General features: G+C 38.4%; 1 protein-coding gene across 1 annotated transcript; it reads right to left on the bottom strand.

Moving 5' to 3' along the window:
* Positions 1-11,974: 11,974 nt before the first annotated feature.
* Positions 11,975-15,699, bottom strand: LOC121383866. Its single transcript, XM_041513964.1, has 3 exons — positions 15,592-15,699; positions 13,948-14,383; positions 11,975-12,012 (listed from the first exon to the last, which is right to left on the bottom strand). The coding sequence occupies exons 1-3, from the start codon at positions 15,634-15,636 to the stop codon at positions 11,975-11,977; spliced, it is 519 nt and encodes a 172-aa protein (XP_041369898.1). The 5' UTR covers positions 15,637-15,699.
* Positions 15,700-18,032: the final 2,333 nt, after the last annotated feature.

Genomic DNA, 18,032 nt, shown 5'->3' with positions numbered 1-18,032 from the left:
AAGTTCCTGTGCACCAAATAAATTGGTCCCAGACCTACCACAAAGTTTGAAATTGTTTGTAATTTGACAAATATAATGGCATAAACGGGCTCCAGTATATTTTGTAACACACCGCGCTTCCGCACGTGCAGTTCGTTCATTGTCACGTGACTAGCTTTTTACGATATTTAGTTGCTACAAGTCGGTATTTGATTTTACTGCTGCCACAAAGTAATAAAAAGAATTACCTAAAGTCGGGGATAGTTTTTCCAAACAAATCTGACGCCTAAAACACAATACACATATGCCAAGGTTAACGGAAGAAGAACGATTACGAGCAGCTGGTATGCTGCAAACTGGTGTGCCACAAACTGATGTTGCAAGACGTTTCGGCGTCCACCGAAACACAATTGTTAGTTTATGGAGACGTTACCAAGGAAGGCAAAGCGTTTAGTGATTTACCACGTAGTGGTCGACCACGTGTAACGATGCCAAGACAAGACCGATACATAGTCAATACACATTTACGTAATCGATTCCAAGTGGCAACGTTGACAGCAGAGGCCATCCCAGGCATAAGACGAATAAGTGCCAGGACAGTACGTGACCGGTTACGTGAACGTGGCATTAGGGCAAGACGTCCTGCAAGGCGCCCAGTATTGTTACAACGTCATCGTAATGCTAGGCTGGCGTGGAGCAGACAACACTTACACGGGACAAGACGTGAATGGGCATCATTACTCTTCACCGATGAATCAAAATTTGAGCTGCAAGGTGGAAGGAATAACAGACTGCGCGTTTACCGACGTCGGAATGAACGCTATGCCAACGCTTGCGTTTTACAGCGTAATCATTTCGGTGGCGGAAACGTCCAGATCTGGGGAGGTATAAGTATGCATCAGCGAACCCCTTTAGTCATTATCCGTGGTAATCTCACTGGTTTGAGGTATAGAGATGAAATTCTAGCATCTCACGTTGTAGTTGTACCATTTGTTCGCAACAACGGTCCGGGTGTGACGCTACAGCATGACAACGCCCGCCCCCACATAACAAGATTTGTGACCGGCTTCCTACAACAGAACAATATCAATACACTTCCATTCCATAGCCTGCCTGCTCTCCGGATCTCAACCCGATAGAGCACGTATGGGATGAAATGGAACAGTTTTGAAGGTATTGTTGTGATTCACGTGGATACGCCATATGGGAGCAAATCACATCACAGTGTTTATAAATGACCAATAAATATTTACTGTGATCAATTTGCGTTTGTCTTCATCAGTGTTAGATATATGCCTTGTGCAATACATGCACATGAACTTTTTTTCCGCGAGTAATATATATATATATACATTATATACTGAACAAAAAAAGAAACTTCCGATTTGTACATATAGTATTTGTTGTGTTAAAGAATTCATTGTGTAATGAAATTATATAGGTAGTATTAGCCTTGAGCTGTATTATCAGGATTCATGAATTTTATCGATTATTTTTGCACTGTTAATCGTCGACAACGTGAAATTCAATTTGCATGTGCATGCATGATTCGACATGTCCCGTGTAGTATTCGGTCAATTTGTTTTACTTGTCTTACTGGCATTGTTGTCAAGTGAACGAAAACGCTTCAAAATTTGTAAAACAATTAACGTTTTTTACATTGTAGCATTTTTAGTATGCCAAGAATACCCAATAATTTATACGAACAGGCGATTGGCATGCTTGATGCTGGCATATCGACAGAAGACGTTGCAGGGCATGTTGGGAGTTCTAGTCGAGCGATACGAAATCTTCGCATAAGATTTCGAACGACAGGAAGCACCAACGACTTGCCACGTCGTGGACGTCCGCGTGTTACAACGCGTGGTCAAGACCGCTATATCATGAACACGCATTTGCGCAATCGATTCCAAACTGCCACTGCTACTGCTGCTAACACGCCTGGGCTTCATAATAACCGAATCAGTGGGGAAACTGTTCATAATCGTCTGCGGGAGAACGGTTTACATGCACGACGTCCTTACGTCGGATGCGTTTTAACGCAACGTCATCGTCTAAATCGTCTTAATTGGGCACGTGTACACACTCGTTGGATACGGCGACGCTGGAATACCGTTCTTTTTTCGGATGAATTCAGATTTTCTTTACAACGTGGTGATGGCAGGGTGCGCGTCTACCGTAGGAGAAATGAACGCTATGCTGACTGTTGTGTTCTTGAACGAGATCGTTTTGGGGGTGGGGGTTGTGTCATGGTCTGGGCAGCCATTGCCCATGGTTATCGTTCACCACTAGTCGTCATTGATGGCAATTTAAATGCTCAACGTTATCGCGATGACATTCTCGCTCATAACGTCATTCCTCTGTTCCATAACAACGCCAACATCTCGATTTTTCAGCTCTCATACAGCTAGAGACACTGTAAATTTTCTTAGGACAAATAACATTGATTTCATTGATGACTGGCCCGCTAAAAGTCCTGATCTCAACCCCATCGAGCATGTCTGGGATAGTCTGGACAGACGATTGAGGCGTCGTCCCAACCCACCCGCTAACGTCAACGAACTTCGTCAAGCCCTCATTCAGGAATGGAACAATATTCCACAGGCAGAAATCAACACGTTAGTCAATTCTATGCGCCTGCGATGCACTGCAGTGGTCAATTCAAGAGGTGGTCATACCCGTTATTAATTTTAATTTTTTTTTAACCCCTACCACACTTGGTCAAAATTTCTCCCAGTTTCTGTTAACCTATGGCCATGATTTGTGCACCAAACGATGCATCATGGAACACTCTTTAAACGCATATATAACAATTATTCCCCCCGGTTTGTTTTCATCAAGTTATGTTCAAGCAAAGTTAGCGGAAGTTTCTTATTTTGTTCAGTATATATATATATATATACATACATTATATATATGGCCTATTATGGAATGCTTAATGGTTGTGCAAAATATTAATAATTGCAGGTAGATAGTCGATCGTAACTATTAAATTAAATATGAAATTGTGTCCGTTACACTTTGTCTGACAATGACACTGGACTCGCGGTTCCGATTTGTTTGCGTATTTTCACCAATAATGCATTTATTTGCATCGTCTACTGCATAGATCGTAGTTAATAATGCGGCTAGCGATACAGAAAAGTCACAGCCAAATTAATGTACACTTCCGTTCGTACACAGTGATATATACACAAACACGTGCATATTAATTGCAGATATCAAAACTTTATTAAGATGCCGTTTTAACGAGTCAGTCATCAATGAGTCACTTTTTCTTGGTCTCCCCAAGACGTGTTCGTAAGTATTTCTGTTGAGCACAAAACATATTGTACATTTTCGTTTCTGTAACAGGAGATTGCACACAATCTGACAAATAATAATAGTAATATAAAACTTTATTAATGTCAAAAAATAAAAGAACAAGTCGATGACTACTTCACAATTCAGCAGTAACAAAGGACCTTTGTTGCAAGCGACTGGAGCGTGAACGCGCCAGAAGTCATTTAGTGGCTGATTGGGGCCGCTTAGCGCTATGCAAATCAAGGGCAGATAAGCATGTTTCTAATAGAGGCTATACATATACATACATATACATATATTTACATATACATATATATATACATACATACATACATACATACATACATACATACATACATACATACACACACACACACACACACACACACACACACACACACACACACACACACACACACACACACACACACACACACACACACACGTAAATAAATACAAATATACACTGGGCTGTCATATACTACATAGATCCTAGCAAAAAAAACCATTGAAAGTATGTGTTATTGACTTAACAGCCATTTTGATCATGTAGTTATTGTTAAAGTTGTGTTATAATAAAAATGTTATATTACTGCAACATTACTATATTTAAAATCATCTTGAACTAATCCTGCCCCTGGACCACAAGAAAACCAAACATCTAGCAAGGCAAACAAACACAGCTAATAAGAACATCCAAAGTTCAGCATGAGTACCAGAGACTTGGGAACAACCTCAAACAGAAATTTGATATCCTAATATTTAGCAGAATTAAAGAATCTATGGAAAGATTTATTAAATGTATGTGCTACAGAACTGGAGAGTTGTCAGCATTTTGGAATTAATAATTGAATGTTTAACGAAACCCCAGCACGAAACAAAATCGGCTGTTGGGTGTCAACCAAAGGTGCGTGATGGTCAACATCAGTTTAAAATTCCAAAAACATTATTGTATTTGTCATATTTAATATTTATATACTTCATTGCGTCTTTCATAAATGTGACTCTTTCATAGCTGTCAGCATTGTTTTTATTAAAGGGATAAAGAAAGAAAGAAAGAAATGTTTTATTTAACGACGCACTCAACACATTTTATTTACGGTTATATGGCGTCAGACATATGGCTAAGGACCACACAGATTTTAAGAGGAAACCCGCTGTCGCCACTACATGGGCTACTCTTCCGATTAGCAGCAAGGGATCTTTTATTTGCACTTCCCACAGGCAGGATAGCACAAACCATGGCCTTTGTTGAACCAGTTATGGATCACTGGTCGGTGCAAGTGGTTTACACCTACCCACTGAGCCTTGCGGAGCACTCACTCAGGGTTTGGAGTCGGTGTCTGGATTAAAAATCCCATGCCTCGACTGGGTTCCGAACCCAGTACATACCGGCCTGTAGACCGATGGCTACCACGACGCCACCGAGGCCGGTATTATTAAAGGGATATTCCTGAAACATATGTGGGACAGACGGACTGACAGAGATGAAATCTATAGTCCCCTCCGGATGGACCGGTAGGGGACTAATAAAAGCCGAAAGATTAGCCATTTGTGCTGTACATTGGCGGAAATTGCATTACGTAAAGTCAAAAAGTGTTATGCGAGACCCTAGCCTTCCAGGAAAATGACAAGATGTTTCTATTTCTCAAATTTATATCGCACCAACTTCCTGTTCCCTTAGAGCTTCCCTGTCCATCATAATAAATATATAATGTTTTTATTTAATTAATCTGTTAAAAATTCCTTTGAAATATTGCTTTTGAGGACAAGCCCTGTTTTCAATAGTAGTTATAGAGAAACCTCCTTAGGGCCAAAGTATAATTGTAATTATTTAAATAGGATAGGAACATTTTTAGAAACGCCCTATTAAAAATGGCGCTTATATAAATTAATTAAGTAGTATATTAATAATTAGAATTTATTATTATTATTTTTTTTAATAATGTCCCATCTCCCTATTAGAGTAATTCTCAAAATTGTCCCTTAATATTCTGTCCCGGATCAGATCACTGGCTATCCAGAGACCGGACCCGGAAAGGACATGCCTGAAACCTTAGTGGTATAGGAGCATGTTAAAATAGAGAAACACTTGCAAGAAAAATTTATATATGGGATCTAAGTAGTAACTGGATGTCCAAATGAGCTTTTGTTATAATAGGAACCTTCAAAGAGAATATTTGTGGTTGTGAGCCTACCTTTATGTGAAATATCTGCTGAAAAATAAAATTGTGTGAATTATGTCTTTTAACGTCATAGAAAATGTGCTCCGAGAGACCCTAATTATCAAAGGATTTCAATACTGTTAATATATCTGAATTGTCGAATCTGAGAACACCTATCATTTACGTTTTGTCACCCTAATTGTCTTGGTGAATATTTTACAATATTTTTCTGTAATCACCCCTTTTTTGTAAAAATATGTCTTCCGTGGAATTGGGCTAGGGTAACAAAACTGGTTCTTACACAGAGAAAGCTGGTGTCTACACATATCAATATGAGCATTCGTCTCCCCAGGTGGTACCAAGTGCCCAAAATGTGGGTCCTGATCATGGACTATTTTGTTTCACTAAATTAAAAATCAGGGCAAATATTGGTCAGAACTTGAGAAAATAATTTTCTTTTGTTATTCAGCAATTCCATGGAGCATGTGGACACTTGATAAAAACATATGACTAGTATATTGTCCACGTTAACCACAACACACACTACCAGTAGCAATATGCATGCATTTAACATGCGGGGCATGTGCTGTCCTGTTTGCGGGGAAAAGTTAAGTGTTGTTTCTTTAGAGCACATTGATTTATATATCATCAGCTATTGATGTGAAACTTTCGGTAATTTAGACATATAGTCTTAGAGAGGAAACCCGCTATATTTTTCCTTTAGTAACAAGGGAACTTTTATATGCACCATTCGACAGACAGGATAACTCATACCATAGCCTTTGATATACCAGTCGTGGTGCACTGGCTGAAACTAAAAATAGTCTAATGCACTAGGCTACGTCCTGTCCTTTTATGTATGTAATGTATATAGCATTAATGCCAATAGCAATATAGAAACTATTCTTCTTTAGTTACTCTTACTGGAAGTGTTAATATAACAATACCCAGAAGATATCCTAGGGTTACGGCATGGCCAAGCAGACGACAAGTCTATTTTCTCAGTGAATAAACAACGAGCTATTATGTTGAGTGTTACTGGACCAAGTACGTATGCATTAATGCGAAATCTGGTATCTCCTGACCGTCCCACTGACAAAACATTTCAGGATTTAATAAAGGTTACCCAAGATCACCATCACCCAAAACTCTCGGTTATCGTTCAGCGATTTCAATTTAGCACGTTTCCAAGATAGAAATCAAGGAATTTCTGAGTTTGTTGCTGAATAATTGAGACGTCTCGCGGAACATTGTGAATACCGTGCAATGTTAGATGACATGCTGCATGATCGTATTGTATGTGGGGTTTCTGATGAAGGTGTCCAAAAACATTTACTGTCCGAAGGAAACCTAATTTCAGTCGTGCACTAGAAATTTTGCGAAGTATGGAAATGGCTGCTCACAATGTGATATGCATTCAAAATGGTATGCATGGTCCTGTTTCTTCTCGACAGAATGAAAAGGTAAATAAAGTGGTTAAAAAACAAACAAAACAATTTAGGACATAATGAAAACAAACACAACAGGTCTAAAGAATGTGTTGGTCACCGTGGTAAAAACTTTAGAAATCCGAACGTGAAGTGTTACAGATGTGATGGATCACATTCTTCTAATGTGTGTCGTTTTAAGATACTATTTGCAACTGTTGTCATAAAAAGGCACATTGTTAAAGCTTATCGTCGCAAAGCTAGACAAACCACTCACACGTACAACCAATATGGTTCAGCAAAATGATAACTCCGATAGCGACAATGATGATTCATTCCATGTGAATCCTGATGAGGAGGAATACTCATTGTATCATGTAAATGGATGTGAAAGATCATCGTCTGTACCAATCACTATGGAAGTCTGTATGATTGGTAAACTAGTTACATTACATGTTGATACAGGCGGTAGTGTATCTCTGATGAGTGAGTCGTGCTATAAGAAAACGTGATCTGAACGTGAAGCTCCTTCATTGAGGAAATCGAAAGCCGTACGTCGTACATACACAGATGAACAAATTAAGGTACCGGTGTCAGACATTTGCGTAGAATATTAGGGACAAAAGGTCGATGCATCTATTATGATCGTCAAAGGTCAAAAAGCAAATCTACTTCGGAGAAACCTGCTTTAAAATATTCGTCTGAATTGGAACGACTTGTGGAAAACGCTACATCTCTCACTCAAACCCTGGACAAGTACTCTGACATTTTTAAAGATGAATTGGCAGAAATTAAAGGGGTAGTCGACACAATTTATGTTCATCCAAATTCGCAACCCAAATTACTTCAAAATACGACCAGTGCCTTATGCAATGCGTGCAAAAGTGGATCTTGAATTAGATAGGCTCGTGAAAGAAGGAATCATTGAACCAGTTAAGTATAGTGACTGGCATTTTTAACTGTGTATGTTTTGAAAGAAGACAATCAGTTAGGATCTCTGCTGATTACAAAGTCACAGAGTACAGATATGGGCATTTACTCTTTCTGCCTACAACTACACATTCACGTATATTCCAGGTAATCATATTGCGAATGCTGATGCCATGAACAGACCTCCGCAAACTATGAAATCTGAATCTGTGCCTATCCCTGCAGAAAATGTGTTTTTGATTAACTTTCTTGATTCTTCTCCATTTACAGCTGAGGAAATCGAGAAACTAACTCGTGCTGATCCTGTTCGTTCGAGAGTGAAAATATTCATTACGAATGATTGGACGAATTCAGGTGAACCTAAATTGAAGGAAAAAAGAAAATGGTTTATTTAACGACGCACTCAACACATTTTATTTACGGTTATATGGCGTCAGACATATGGTTAAGTACCACACAGATATTGAGAGAGGAAACCCGCTGTCGCCACTTCATTGGCTACTCTTTTCGATTAGCAGCAAGGGATCATTTATATGCACCATCCCATAGACAAGATAGTACATACCACGGCCTTTGTTACACCAATTGTGGAACGAGAAATAGTCCAATAGGCCCACCGACGGGGATCGCATCGAGCGAGCGCTTTACCACTGGGCTACGTACCGCTCCCAGATATTGTTTGGACATACTGGTGTATATTAAGTAAATTGATCAGTGAATGATTCTAGTGTAGTGATCTACAGCTTAACGCCACATTAAATGTGTTCCCGTTTTCGAAAAAACTGCAAAACACATACTGATGTAAAAGGTAATTTTTTTCAAATATCAAAAGACAATTTTGAAAATAATTTAAAGGAAGCAGAGTAACAGTTCAGCAAGATAATGCAATAACTATCAGTCATCTTAAAGGCATACTGTCACAGATTTAAGGACCTTATTTCTATACAAACTGATAATAAATAAAAATTACATGAATTTTGGGAAACCAAATCTAGCTATCGCATCACCTTAACTGAACCATGATGGAGTGAAATCCATGTCATCCCTCTCGACAATTTTAGTTTTTGAATTATGGACCATTGCCATAATTCAATTATTTTTACAAAATGTCACTAATAAATGGAGCATGGCGGTTATGAAGATTGAATAAAGTACATTTAGGAACAAATCAAATTATATTTGTTCAGGTAATACTTTGTTAGACCACTACTCTTTTCGATTAGCAGCAAGGGATCTTTTATATGCACCATCCCACAGACAGGATAACAGTCGTGGTACTGGCTGGAGCGTAAAATTGCCCAATGGGCCCACCGACGGGGATCGATCCCAGAGCGAACGCTTTTCCACTGGGCTACGTCCGGCTCCCTGGTATGTCGAAGACCATGACATGTGCTATTCTGTGGTGCATATACGGCCAAACAAAATACATTTCTCGTCTCTGGTCAGCGCGCTCGTCCATTTTGACCCTCGCGTGTCAACATTTGTTTTTAAATTTCCCGCGGTATGACGTTGGTTTTTGCTGGGCTTTTCTTGCTATGATGTAAAACCGGATTTGGAGCCAAAGGTAGCAGTATACAGTTAATTCCCTTGTATACCCAGTAAAGTGTTCGCTTGTTTGTTTTGCAAAGTGCCATGTTGAAGGCTAATCATTTGGAATAGGAAGTAAATTCTTAAGCTTAGTGATAGCCAAGGAGTTATTTTTTAAAATGACAATTGGTTTGTCACCAGCAGTGCAAATAGCTTAGCTGTAATGAGGCTTAGTATTCACACACCGGGTTTTTCTTGCGACAAAATTGGGGCGTGGTAATTTTGGATAATTTTCTAACAAGCTGATTTTGTAAAAAAAATTGAATGACTAAACCTTTATTTAAATGAGGCTTTTTGTAAGGATTGATGAGCAAAGTTTCCATAAATATATATATATATATATATATATATATATATATATATATATATATATATATATATATATATATATATATATATATATATATGTATGTGTGTGTGTGTGATATTCACCAACTCTCGCTTGGGTGTGGTTTGTATGGGTGTGAACATTGCCAAACATACACCCAAAAGCATGCAGTTTGGAAACATTATAGTGAAAGTAACACAAACATTTAACTAAAATATTAAAAATAAGTCCTCTTTATATAATTATGACCCTTTTTGTTATTTCCTTGAGACTAAAAATACCTATATCTTACTTTATTTGTAAACCATAGGTGGACATTTAGGATGCTATGGGATGCATAGGCGTCGAAAGATGACAGCATCTGGGGGTGGGGTGCGGTGGGGGAGGGGGTGGGGGTGGCGGTGGTTATTAAATGCGAGTTCATGCTTGAAATTAAGAAAAGAAAAAATCTAATGACATGTTATACGACAATTTAAGAGTGCTCAGGAATATGTATATGTGCCTGTTGTTGTTATGGGGGTGGAGTGGTGTTGTGTTTTCTACTCTTCTGTTTGGGATATTTGTAGAAATAATACCAGTTACAGCTAAAGTTAGTTGCGGGTTAATATGCACTTTACAAACACCAATTACTTATTAAAGTACTGTCGGGAGTAAAATAAAAATTATTTTCGTCGATTATTTCTTACATATTAAACAGACAAGTAAATATTTTGTAAATATCTATTTAACGATAGTCTACCTAATTTAGCATTTACTTGTTTTTGCTCTCATTGATGTAGAAGGTGGTGTTTACTCTTGAAATTAAAAGAAAGATGTCGGTAAACAGGTAATTTGTGCACTTTATTAGAACAGACTATAATACATTTTGGTCAAGACGTGTCAGTTTCATTGCTGTTACAATATGTGAGGGACCGTTTCTGATGAGGGTTTACCCCAATTTCTCTCCAAAATAAAATATTTGTAGTCATTTATAAGTAACTTTTGAGCAAAACTGTCAAGAGTTTGTGATCTATTATACCGGTATTAAAGGTGCTATCTCAAAGTTGCATAATGACAGTTATTGCAAATCATGTTTTTATTAAGTTTTGCTTTAACATTTAAAGACTACACCTTTAACTATATGTCCATAAATGATTATAAGAAATAATTTTATCTACTAGTAGAAAAGACATTTTTATTGGAGAATCTTTGTCACTAACAGATGCTCACATATAACTTCTAATATAGCACCTTTAAGTGGTTGCAAGATTGGGTAAATTTCTAATGTACTTATATTGAATTTATATTCACTAAATATGCTGGTCATAATTAATAATTTATGCTGCAATTCAAAATAATCAGTTAACTTGCAGTTTTAAATTAAAAGTTTGTTTATGGGTAAATGGAATATTATCAAAACGTCTGTTCCAATAAAGGTAACAAATCTCCTGTTTATTGACATATTTATTTCAATTTCAAGAGTAAACACCACCTTGTACATCAATGAGAACTCAAACAAGTAAATGCTAAATTAGGTAGAGTATCATTAAATAGATATTTACAAAATATTTACTTGTCTGTTTAATATGAAAGAAATAATCAACGAAAATCAGTTTTATTTTATTTCCGACATTACTATAGTTATTTGTTTGGTAGTCGCATCTCTCTAATTAGGCGAAGCTTCAAAGTGAAGTAATTCTAGTTCATATTGTCGTGATTTAAAAAAAAATAGTTTTGTCACTTGTGTGTTATACATTTGTGCATGTCTCGCCGGTGAATAGTCAGAAGTTCTTGTTAGCTGGATCGATCTCGAGTGGTGCAATTTAAAGCAACAGTTACAAGTATTGTCTCAAGCACGATGTCTATGACAAAAGCAGTGGTATATTCAATGTCATACCTCTGCACAAGGAGAGTCCAAAAGATATTTTGATAATCTCATAACTGCTCGGTGGTGTCGTGGTTAAGCCATCGGGCATAAGGCTGGTAGGTACAGGGTTCACAGCCCGATACCCGCTCCCACCCAGAGCAAGTTTTAACGACTCAATGGGTAGGTGTAAGACCACTACACCTCTTCTCTCTGACTAACCAGTAACCATTAATTCACTGTCCTGGACAGACATCCCAGATAGCCTAGGTATGTGCCCAGGACATTGTGCTTGGACCTTAATTGGATATAGGCACGAAAATAAGTTGAAATGAAATAAAATAAGAATCAGATTATACTTTCCAGTACTTATCCCTGTGGGACGTTAGAAATCGTACAAGATTAGGTCTCACTACACAAATACCATCTGCCATAAGAACTTGCCGTAACCTTTACAGAAAAGGCAGATGTTTACTATCACGCAACTAAGTCATTGTTACTGTTTAGAAGGGGGGGGGGGGGGGGGGGGGGGAATGGGTCCTAGTATAATCAAGTCTGGTCGTACTAAAACAATGTCCTCATAATATGATGAATTATAAGCTACATTCTTCTGAACTTTCCAGAAAATTGGTCGGTGTAGAAATAAAAATATTCATTCAAATCCATACTTTTATCGCTTTTAAACTGGGGGAGGGGGGGGGGGGGGGGGGGGGGGGGCAAAGCATATTTTTTTCCGATGCCTATGGGATGGTATGCATAAAACTCTGCTGATGATTTAAAAAGTAATTGTGATCTTCTACCAAAATGCCATCGCGCATGAACTAGGACGTCAGTTCTGATTTTAATTTCAATATGCCCCATATTTCGGTATCAAATATACCCACCGTTTCTGTGCAATCCATGCTTTAACAATAATAATTTTTAAACATTTGAAAAAAAGCCGCATTCCCGCATCAATTCTGGAACTTTGCTTTGACCAAAGAGATTTTTTCTTTTCTTTTTTTTGCCTAAAAATATCTTGCTTCTAATGGGGGAAATCTTTGAAATCCAGTAGCCAATGATTAATAAATCAATGTATTCTAGTGGTGTCGTTAAACAAAACAATCATTTTAACTAAGGATTTTTGGGTTAATTGTTCAACTATTGTTGTGAATACTTCTTTTCATATCTTTACTGTGTTGCCCATATAGATTGCTTTTTTTGACTACATACATATTTAAAACGATATCTTTATGTACATACAATACACATCAGTACTGTCAGATATGTTTATGAAACATTAGTAAGTTTTAGATTGAGTCAATTCAATACTTTATTGGCTGTCATTTGACATCCATGACTATGACATGTTTTACTGTACTCGATGGTGTTTGTACTGATGTAATGGAACAGTGCAGCGAGTTTCCCATAAATATCTAATAGACGATGATTAAAAAACAATGTGCTCTAGTAGGGTCTTTAAACATCCAATAGCCGATTATACAAGCATTCATATCATTGCAAGAGTGGTTAATACCACGGACGTTCTGGTCCTGGTCTGCGCTTATAGGTGGACGATTAGTACCAGTCGATGAAACACCGATGCGCGCTACGCTATATATATATATATATATATATATATATATATATATATATATATATATATATATATATGTGTGTGTGTGTGTGTGTGTGTGTGTATGTGTATGTGTATGTGTGTGTGTGTATGTGTGTGTGCGCGCGCGTGTGTATATATATATCAACCATCGTTGCTGCTCCCTTGATCAAGAAAAGTGATATACAGTGCCGTAACAGTGGCAAACATTAATCACATTTGTATTATTATGGGGGGGGGGGGGACTTTCTGTTGACTACGGCGCGCCAAAACCTCTTTATGAAACACCATGTGAGAAGACAAGACTGGCCGGACAAGCCTTGATGCATATTCATCGTGCTTTGAAAGACGTGTTCGTAAGTATTTCTGTCGAGCACAAAACATATTGTACATTTTCTTTTCTGTAAAAGAAGGAGATTGCACACAATCTGACAAACAATAATAGTAATATAAACCATTATTATCGTCAAAAAACAAGTCGATGACTACTCCACAATATTATTCAGTAGTAACAAAGGGCCTTTGTTGCAAGCGACTGGAGCGTGAACGCGCCGGAAGGCATTTAGAGGCTGATTGAGGCCGCTTAGCGCTTTGCAAATCAAGGGCAGATAAGTATGTTTCTAACAGAGGCTATAGCCGGTGTTCAAATGCATATAGAGAAAGACGGCAGACCAGGACCCGAACGGCCGTGGTTAAAACCGGTTCCACGATGTCTGCCTTAGGTCCCAGCCCTTGAACGGATTGGGTACAGAGAAACAAATTAAAATGAAATAACATGTGAATTGACTTACGAGCGTTCGTCGTAGAGCCAGTAGTGATCGTTGACGACGTCGTGGTCGGCGAGGAGGATCCGACTTGACGCGCATGTCTGTGCTGTATTTCCTGGACGACGCCATGGCCCGCTGAACAGGACAGCACGTACGAACCGACGATAGCGTCCCCAAGCCTGACGTCTACATACACAGTGAAACCGTCCTGCGTTACGTGAAACATGCAGCTCGCTGAGCGCTTGTAGTGAACATCTACACTCCACACGTTGTGTCGCGACCCATACGGTCCCTGCATGGACACGTTCAAAAGGACGTTACTGCAGAAAACGCTCGGCGTCAGATAATGCGCATGTTGGGGATGGAGGACAACATTGTCTAACGTTACCGTGGCAACGTCCTTGTCACAGGCAATGTGGATGCCGTCGCTATTGAGATGCTGCGCATGCAACACGGAACTCTGAAAAATATAATTAATATACTTCAATTAGTCTGGCAGCTATCAACTACGTGTAAATATTCCTTTCAGCCATGGTGTTGAGAGGGAGAGAGAGAGAGAGAGAGAGAGAGAGAGAGAGAGAGAGAGAGAGAGAGAGAGAGAGAGAGAGAGACAGAGACAGAGAGACGGGGAGCTTGAGGTAATAATTATAATGACAATCTCGGTAAGATATTATTTATACTATTATCAAGGTTATCTAACGGAAATGAAACTGATTTGGGTCGGTAAACAAACTAACTGGCAAGTTGTTTACAGTCTTCATAGGCGAAGCAGGGGCGAGACGTAGACCAGCGGTACAGCGTTCGCTCGATGCGCGGTCGGTGTGGGATCGATCCCCATCGGTGGGCCCATTGGGCTATTTCTCGTCCCAGCCAGTGCACCACGAGTGGTATATCAAAGGCGGTGGTATGTACTACCCTGTCTGTGGGATGGTGCATATAAAAGATCCCTTGCTGCTAATCGGAAAGAGTAGCCCATGAAGTGGCGACAGCGGGTTTCCTCTCTCAATATCTGTGTGGTCCTTAACCATATGTCTGACGCCATATAACCGTAAATAAAATGTGCGTCGTTAAATAAAACATTTCTTTCTTTCTTTCTTTCTTTCAAAGGCGAAGCATGACGATGATGGGCGGGGACAGATCAATTAATTCGCTCAAATGGGAGAGGGGACATAGGTAATTAATCTTTAAAAAACCCAATAAATGGAAGGACTTTCCTTTGGCACTGTCACTAACCCTAACCCCAACTATTTATGATACGTATTTATAATGTTCTTTATACGTGACAGTGCCAAAGGGAAGTCCTACCCAATGGGCTAACTCTAAACTAACACTGAATCTGATCGCATCATCTGAGCGATCGGTCAAGGATTGTTCCCCGTCGGTGGGCCCATTGGGCTATTTATCGCTCCAACTTGTGCACCACAGCTAAAATATCAAAGGCCGTAGTATGTGTTATCTTGCTTATGGAATGGTACATATAAACGATCCCTTGCTACTAATGGAAAAACATGTAGCGGGTTTCTTCTCTAAGACTATGTCAAAATTACCAAATGTTTGACATCCAATAGATGTTTAATATATCAATATGCTCTATTAGTGGCTCTATTAGTGTCGTTAAACAAAACAAACTTTAAATGACCGCATCACCAAACAGAAATCACAGCCTACCTGTAGTAGAGCGAGAAGAAGACAGCAGTGTACACTGTTCATCATTCTTCTATCTCAGTTGGCCATTTCCCTACTGTACGCTGTTTTCAACCGTCAGAAGTAACACCCAGTGACGACTGAAACCTACACAGTGTCTGTGTCTTACCACGTGCGTGCACGTGCTCTCGAACTCCGAGTAATGAACAACTGAATAACTTAAGGAAACGACAATAACAAACGTCTAGCCTCGGGACTCATTGGTTAAAGTTTGTTTTGTTTAACGACAGCACTAGAGCACATTGATTAATTAATCATTGGCTATTGGATGTCAAACAATTGGTAATTCTAATGCAGTAAGGGATCTTGTATATGCATTTTTCCACAGGAAAGCACATACCACGGCTTTTGATCAGTTGTGGTGCACTAGCTGGTTGGAACAAGAAAAAACGCAATCAGTTGCTTGGATCCACTGATGTGGTTTGATCCTTCGATACAAGCATCTAAAGCGAACACTTAACCGACTGAGCTAAATTCCAACTCCTTGATCACATGAAAGCAAATGAATGACCCTTTTGTATGTATTTTCCCATAGACAGGATACTGTATACCCCTGCCTTTGAATGTTTGATATACCAGCGTGGTCGATCCTGATTAACACATGACATGAAGGGGGGGGGGGGGGGGGGGGGGGTGTTATTGTGTGGGTGTGGTTGGAGTGGGCTAACTGGATCTTTCATATCGTGCTCGTTTATGCCCAACACATATTATGCAATTACTAGCCAGATAATCCGCCAATGAATTGTTGAAATGTAATATAAAACACATTTCCTCAAATAGGAGGAATGGTTATCGCGGTTTCTCATTGCATATGTGCGTATGTATTGCGATACACATAGAGGTGCATTGTGCAATGCGTGAAAACCATTGTGTCTATGTAAAACGTTTTTGTTTTAAGCACCCAAAGAGCGCATTGATTTATTAATAGCCGGCTATTGGATGTATAATATTTTTTAGGTTGAGTCATTTCTCTAGTTAAGCTACCTGAAGTTGCGATATTTGTCTTGTGTTTTAGATGCCATTGCTCTACCTTAGTTACCTAGAGCAGCTATTTGTTATCTGGTTTAGACATGAGGCCAACACTACTGAATACACGTATCTGTCTACCTGTCAGGATGTGTATGTGAATATAATCGCCTAAGTGACAATTAACAGACGCGGTTGAAACAGCATAATGCAATATATCAGCTAAACTTTAGCCTGTAAATGTGCATACTACACATCCGTAAAGTTAGAAATCAATAGCTCTGGTTTGATCTAACGGGATGCTGTAGTAAAATGTCATGCGTATTGAACTTACTTTAACAACGTTGGCCAAAAATCTATAATTATTTAACAGCTATAGTTTAATGTTTTTTTTAAAGTATTTATTTACAAATTTATTTGCTTATTACTACTATTTATTTTTATTTGTTTGTTATACTTTTTATAGGTTTTACATAAAGTAATCGCAATTGTAGGTGTACATATACCTGCTAATCAGAATGTTTAAATATTTTTATGGGATTGTTCTGGAAATGTTTCATACATATATGTGTATGACGCTGTACTCAGTCACTGAGTAAGGTATAATTGGAGTGAATCTGATATTTATAGTCATTGGTGACTAACACAATATTGGTGACAGTGAAGAAAAAAGAAATAATTGTTTTATTTAACGACGTAATCAGTTGGTAGCAATGGATGATGGATACAAACTGTTTATGGCGTATATCGTTAGGTACTGTCACGGGGATCCTATAATACCCGTAACTGAATGAAACACGATTATCCAAATATCTCTCCTAACTGTATATCTATTAGATCTTTCTGTATCGGGCAGTCTAATACCCGAGTGGCTCGGCTCTAGGTATATCAGAGATAAGATCTATATATAAAGTATATAATATATAGCACGTTTAGTTCACTAGAAAACACAACAAAACACAATACACTTTGGAATCTGTATTAACCTTAAGCTGACAAATATAATTGCCGCAGTTAATTACTTACAACAACAATAATAATAACAACCCAGAACTAATCACTTAATTAGTTAATCACTAGGTGTCTAGTTTACACAATATTCTAATCACTTCGCCGTGATACAACACACACACGTGTGATAATTGAGAAACGCTTCCAGGGGAACTTAATTAATAAAGGAATTACAACTCTATTCCTAACTGGTTAATTTTTAATTAACCTGTAACTACTCATTCAGTAACCTTGTAATACAGAATTAATACTGGTACCTATCACAATAAAGACAATAACCTACAGTTTACCTAGGTCCTCTAGGATGACTGGCTAAGCTTTAATAATTTTAGACAGTGAAGCCTACAATTTACTTCGTCAGTTCACCGGAAACACCGTCTAAATAATATTGGTATAATACAGTATTAAAATATTTAAAGTCACATCAA

Source organism: Gigantopelta aegis, chromosome 10, assembly GCF_016097555.1.
Source record: "Gigantopelta aegis isolate Gae_Host chromosome 10, Gae_host_genome, whole genome shotgun sequence".
Lineage (NCBI taxonomy): Eukaryota > Metazoa > Mollusca > Gastropoda > Neomphalida > Peltospiridae > Gigantopelta > Gigantopelta aegis.
The sequence above is the reverse complement of the archived record's forward strand: the minus strand, read 5'-3'. Positions and strand labels throughout refer to the sequence as shown.